Source organism: Elephantulus edwardii, unplaced genomic scaffold (assembly GCF_000299155.1).
Source record: "Elephantulus edwardii isolate Elephantulus edwardi_28Jun2011 unplaced genomic scaffold, EleEdw1.0 scaffold00231, whole genome shotgun sequence".
Taxonomy (NCBI): Eukaryota; Metazoa; Chordata; class Mammalia; order Macroscelidea; family Macroscelididae; genus Elephantulus; species Elephantulus edwardii.
In genome coordinates, this window is record NW_006399981.1 from 3,054,783 (window position 1) to 3,061,557 (window position 6,775).

At 40.8% G+C, this 6,775-nt stretch overlaps 1 protein-coding gene across 1 annotated transcript in view; it reads right to left on the reverse strand.

Moving 5' to 3' along the window:
• Window positions 1-6,775, reverse strand: part of PLEKHG7 (pleckstrin homology domain containing, family G (with RhoGef domain) member 7) — a 57,380-nt gene that overhangs the window by 12,687 nt on the left and 37,918 nt on the right. The window contains exons 6-8 of the mRNA XM_006898487.1: window positions 6,150-6,324; window positions 4,539-4,654; window positions 4,079-4,172 (exon numbers count right to left, since the gene is read on the reverse strand). Coding sequence (XP_006898549.1) covers window positions 4,079-4,172; window positions 4,539-4,654; window positions 6,150-6,324 — 385 coding nt within the window. The remainder of the gene's footprint in view (window positions 1-4,078; window positions 4,173-4,538; window positions 4,655-6,149; window positions 6,325-6,775) is intronic.

Below are 6,775 nucleotides of genomic sequence, written 5' to 3' on the forward strand. Positions count from 1 at the left end.
CTAACAATGACAACAACAGAAGAGTGAGCAGCTTTTATTCCAGTGGTTCCCTTTGAAAAAAGTAGAGTATTACAGTCCAGGCTCGAGGACCCCTAGCCTCTGGGTCAGATAACTTGGCCAATATTAAATTGATTTCCTCCTAAAATGAGGGCCTGATTTGAAACTATGCTTCCAATCTAAAGTATACTGTATTTTTGTTTCATTTTGTGTGTGCCTAAAATAACTCAGAAAGCATTAGCAATGGCCTCAACTAGGCCAAGGAGAAACTAATCAAGCAATTGACTCACATTAATTTTTGCCTCTGGGTGAACCTTGATAGTCTTTGGCAAAGGTACACATGACAAGAGAAAAGACGCTTTGTGATTCAAACTACAAATGAGATCTTTTCTAAACTGTGTCTTAAATCTGTAGGTAACTTGGAACAGGTGGATAGAGTTATTACTTATCTTACTACAATAAAGGGCTCTGAAGACTTTTCAGTGCTTTAAATGCTCCAGGTGCAGCAAGTGATCAAGAATTGACTGAGATTTGGAGTTGGTTCAGTTACCTCTGAGTGAGGGAGAATTTACCAGGCATTGAAAGGCAAGTAGGAGTTATCCATATGTGCGTTTATAACCCCCCAGGGACTTAATGCATTTACTTCCCTAGTTTTATAATGTATGTATATGTACTGAAATATTTTCCTGTGGTTTTATAAAGACAGCCCTTTCTGAAATTGCTCTTGATAGTGACTTAAGGGAAAAAGGCTTTTCTACTTTTCTCTGAAATTATTTCAGAATTTAAGCCACATTGAATATCAGACTAAGTAAGCTATTATCTTCCTTCCTATTTTACTCCAAACTTTGGAAATTAGAAAAAGAAATATAATGGATAAATTTAATTGATTTCAAAGGAAAAGGGAGTTCAGGTAGTATAGGAAAGCCTGAGAAATGTACTTATTTACTTATGCTTTAACTCATTCATGTCCTTGGAAAAAAACATACTGGGAGAGGTAGAGGATCACCGGAAAAAAGAAAGCTCCTCCACAAGGCAGACTTATACAGCAGCGTTGCAATGAGCTCAAGCATGTTGGAGATCATGGATGGTGCGGAATAGGGCAAGGTCGATCTGTTATTCAGAGAGTCGATATGAGACGTAGTTGACTCGATGACACCTAACAACAACCCAGTTCTTTACCATGTACTGTTACCCCGACAACTAGGTGACTAAAGGTAAGTGAATGGATGAAATAATAAGATGATTTCCCCCATGCTCTGTTCCTTTAAATTTACAGGAAATGACCTCTGCTAGTTATCACCCTGTTGAACTTTGATCAAAGTATAGACCCACCCCAAGCCTTGATTCCTCCCTCACCTGTAGCATGCATGGCATTAAATAGATCCTTACTGCAAAATTCACTGGAAGGAGACAATATTTGAATGAGTACCTTGACCTGAAATTCTGGGCTTCTCTATCCCCAGTTGCAACTGATTACGTCCCAGTATTGACATCTAGTACCATACTAAGGCTTGTGGTTTGAATGTACCAGTTGCTTCATGGAAGAAAGGTGGGTAATTTTCTGTCCTATGTACTGCCTCTGAAAACTCACAGGAAGGTCAGTTCTGAGTTGGTTCAGACTCAATGGTACCTCTCAAACAACAGTACTAAAATACAGATGGCATTTGGTGGTACAAAGGATTAAGGTGAATGATTGTTAACCAAAAGCTGGAGGTTTTAATCCATCTAGAAGCACTTTATTACAAAGATCTGGCCTTTTTCTTCCCCCAAAAAATCAGCCATTAAAAACTGTATTGAGCACAGTTCTATTTGAGTGGAAATAGACCAATGGCAATTGATTTGACCTAACGTGTAGTAGATTCTCAGGAAATATTAATTATTCCCCAGCGACTTCTCACCAAATTTCACTCTATGACAAATAGTTCACCTCACATTCAACAGAGCTTCATACGCAATAGAGACTCAAGATTTTGTGTACAAATAAGTGCATGAGTGCAAATCTTATTTTAGTTAAACCGACCTCTCTGCTATCATAGTGTTTGTGGAACTCTTTATCAATCTAGCTGTCCTGCCAAGTGATCATACATTGATTGTTGCTGTTGTTGTTTCTGTGTACTGTAGAGATGGAACCAACCCATAGCTGACCCGTTTAGTGGGTTTTCAGAGACAGTTAATTGCAAGTGAAAAGATTGCCCACCCTTCTCCCGTGGAGCAGCTGGTGGCCTCAAACAGTGTGCCTTCAGGATTGCAGTGCAGCTTCTTGTCACTAGGCCACAAGAGCTCCTATTCATCTATTAGCTTGTTGAATTCTTCCAACAAACGGAGAGAAAGAGAAGCATAGAGAGGTGGCTGTAACTGGCCCAGGGTCACAAACGTAGAAAAGATGAGCCAGAGAGTGAACTAGCCATTGGTCTCTAGGACTTGCCCTCCTAATGATGCTGCTATAAATCCATTTTCTTAGATGGCTTCTACTTTTAAGTCTGAAGATGTTGTCATCTTCATCTGCAATGTCTTCCCCTCTTATCTTACTAATGGACCCTATCTTTTATGCCACTCAAGACTCATCTGCAGTCCCCTGATGAAGACTTACTGAAGTCATCTAGCTTCTCTGACGTGTTTTCATAAATTTATACTGCCACACAATCAGGTTTGGTGGTAGAACGATCATCTTGCATGCAGGAGAGCCCAATTCAATTCCCAGCCCAGGCACCTCAAGCATTGCCACCACCCATCTGTCAGTGACTGCTGGATATTGCTATGATGCTGTGTGGGTTTCCGTGGTGCTTCTAGACTAGGGCAAGATAGGCAGAAAGGCCGGGAGGTCTACTTCTGAAAATCGGCCAGTGGCAGCCCCACAGATCACCATGAGCCTGTCTCTAGCCCATCCTGCGGATGGTGTAAGAGCTGACACCATTGTGTTCTACTGTGTATGAGTCACCATGAATCAAGCAGGCGTCAACTACCAGTAGTTCCTATTAAATGTTAATAATTGCAGGTCTTTTCATTATAGTGGTTGTTGTTGTATACCATAGAGTCGGAACCGACCCATAGCTGACCCTCCAGCGGATTTTCAGAGGCAGTTCATCTTACAGGAGGAGATTGCCCACCCTTCTCCTGTGGAGAAGCTGGTGGATTTGAATTGTGCACTTTCAGGATTGTAACACAGCTTCTTGTCACCCTTAATATTTTTCTCTTAATGTTTTCTCTCTCTACCTACTTTGTTTCCTCAATTATCTTTATATTCTCCAGTGATATCTGCCTAGCACAACATGGTATGACATACAAGTTTTTCAACAAATGCTAACAGTTGATTGTCTGACTCACTGGAAAAGTTCTAGTGATGATGATGATAACTGTTGATTTAATGTTTAGTGAATTTTGGCCTAAGATCTTTATATATGCTCTCTCATTTAACAATAGATTAAAACCAGATTTAACAAAAACTTCTATCCAGGAGATAGCTACTGTCATTCCCTTTACAAAGAGAAAAGGCACATAGCTAGTGATGTTTTGAGACCTGAATTCAAGCTGGAGTGCTCCTTGAATCACATTTTCCACTGCCCGGGGCTGCCATTGTTCTTAGGCACCACTGATTCGACTGTGACTCGTAGCAACCCCAGGAACAACAGATCTGAACTTTGGCCTATCTTGCACCATTCCCTTCATCTCTGATTGAGCCCATTACTTGAGCCCGTTACTGTGGTCACTGTGTCAATCCATCTTGTTGAGGGTCTTCCTCTCTTTCGCTGACCCTCCACCTTTTCCAGCATGATGTCCTTCCCTAAGGGCTGGAGCCTCCTAACATGCTCAAATGTGTGAACTGAAGCTTCCCCCATCCTTGTCTCCAGAAAGCACCCTGTTAGCACTTGCCCTAAGACACATTCGTTTGTTCTCTGGGGAGCCTGTGTGAGACTCTGCACTCCTCTACAGCACTCCAACTCAAGGGTTTCGGATGTGTTGTTGTTGTTAGGCAACGTCAAGCTGACACAGGTGAACCCAGGAGGACCTGCCCTTCAATTAGGAATGACCCAACCAGCTGCAAGGTGGGGAAGATGTTAGGGTTCCAAAAGAAGCAATTTACCTGCAAGTGTTAATTTCCCCTCATAGAGAAGGTGCCTGTTGGTTGGTGACAAGATGTTTTCTGCCAGATGTTCTTTAAAAATGTGCTTCAGGCACTTGAAAGACAAAGGAGAGAATGAACTAGAGATGTTAGCAGTGATTGGAAGGAACCATGATCAAAGAGTTGGGGCCCTGGATTCTGTCTAGAAAGCTTCAAATTTGGACACGTGAAATATTTGGACACATCAGTGGATGGGCAGCCTTGAAAGAATGTCAACAGCTCTTGGAAAGACATCCTGAGAATGGCGCGATGGCACAAACCTGGCACTCACAACAAACACCTCGTCAATGAACACTTTACTTATTGCTCAGGAAATGACTTATTTTTCAACTCAACAGCTGGTGACTCACTAGGACTATTGTAGTTTCACCTGAAGAGCAAACTTGGGGCAAAGGACATAATCTTGATTGATAATTTGTACCTCGGGAATGCAAAACCTTTTATCTCTATCCCAAAGTGGAGGCCACACTATAATCTCCTGTAGATGTCTAAGTTTCTGGAAATTGTCAAGCCACTTCACTTTTCCTTCAAGATCTCCTGAAAGACAAGACACAGTGTATTTTAAAATTCGTGTGACACTACATCATAAATTCCAACCATGAGTCACGGTAATCATTTCGGAGCACTGACTACCATTGGAGCCAATCTTAGGTTCATTTAACATATTATGTACTGTTTAAATGTCTGAGACAGCTCACTAATATGAATTCAGCCTTTTGCGGGGAAGAATGAAGCTTAACTAATTTAATTCAGTGAGTTGGAAGTGTATTGTGCATTTTAAATTCAAAGGTATCAACACACCCAGTGTAGTTTTCTCTTAATTCCTATATCTCACAGGCTGTGTAGAGAAAAGAACAAAAAAAAAAAGTATTGAATCAGAGAAGAAAACTTTTACAGAGGAAGAATGTATGTTTATGCTTGTTTTTAACACATACATTTGCTTTAAAATATGGATGAGCATTTCTTTTGGGTAATAGCTGATAATTTGCTAAATTTTTTTAATAATAGTTTATTTCTATGTAATTTTCAAACAAGGAGATTCACTGACACATGTGATCACATGAGAGGTAGAACCCTTGAGAATTCATGGCCTTTGAGACAATAGACTTAAAGGAAGGCTACATTCATCTCTTTCCTGACCAATGAGAAGTCTCCGTGAGGAGGTAACTGTTACCTTCTTCTCTAACTGATCAAAAGAGTGAAAAGCCTCAAAATAATTTTAAAAGTGAAGAAAGTCCTCCATATTTAATAAAATGTTTATCCTTCTTTTCATTTTGTAAATACAATTTTAATTCCTTGAGACCAGTTTAGAAAATGTGTACGATTAGGAAAGAAACCTACCATTGAAGGGCCATTTTAAATTGCAACTTGCAAAAGGAAAAAGAAAAAAAATCTAAAGAGCTGTAACCATCCATTTGAATTGTTCTCTTTTGATGCCTTCAAGCTTCGTTAATAAGCATAAATTAGGGACTTCTCCACTAGAATGTCAATTACACAGAGCTACCCCATTAAACTTTAGTCATCGTAGGGCAGGCTCAGTTTCTATTTCTAAACTCTATTCAGGAGACTGAAATAATTTTCCCGTTGGCCTTGGGTTTTAGACACCTAAATGATGAATGGCAATTTGTCCTTCCAAAGGGTCCCCATGGTGCCTGCTCCCCCTGCCACCCCCTCTCCTGCTTTGTGTGTGGGTTCATTATGAATGTTGAAAACAAAGTGCCTTCAATCATCTTGGAAGCAGAACTTTTCCTATACAAACTTACTTCTGAAAGCCTTGGGGACAGAACCATGTCCTGTTGTAAATTTGGTGTTAGACTTCTCATTGGATTTGCCAGGACATGACCAGAGCCCATTGTTTTGTGAGTGTTTGATTTATAATCAACTCAGATGAACATGCACATTTCCCAGAGGCATGACCTTAAGTGAATGGAATTGCCTTCTAGGACGGAAGACAGATGGTTCCCAGGGGCCACACTGCCCACCCATTCTACTTTGATGATGAAACTCCAAGTCACTGATCTCAGAGACTTACGGATTGACCTTTCCACCTTTTCCTTAATGGAATAGATGGTGATTTTCTCCGTCGAGTCAATACTTCTTTTCCAGATATTCTTCAGCAGCAAGGGGTATCGAGTCAGCCTGTGTAGTGGGGCCACCAGCAGCTCTGGCAGGTGAAGCCTCCTGCACTGTTCATTCTGCTCACACCACTGGGAAAAGCAAAGCAGACGCGTTAGAACTCCACCTCTCCCTTCGGAAGCCTGGGCAGCAGACCCTCAGCACAACCACACAATGTACCTATGAGCTTGCTGGGAAACACTAATTGATTTATGTTTACTTAAGTTCATTGTTGGAAGTCCTTGTTCTTCCTAATCTGTAGTGAGCAGTTTCTCTCTCTCTCTCTCTTAACTACATAAAAATTTCTTCTTTCTCCTGTTCCATTTCTGTCACTGAGTCCATGGTTTCTAACTACTGAATCTTCTTCTCTGTTCCCAACTTTTCCATTTCAGTCACCCATTATTATCAATGCATCTTGATTGCAAGTCCGATCAATCTCTGATTGTAAAAGTTGGTAAAAATCTTCTATATCCTCTTCCTTGGCTCTGGTTGTTGGTGCATATATCTGAATGATAGTGGTATTCACTGGACTTCCTTGTATGC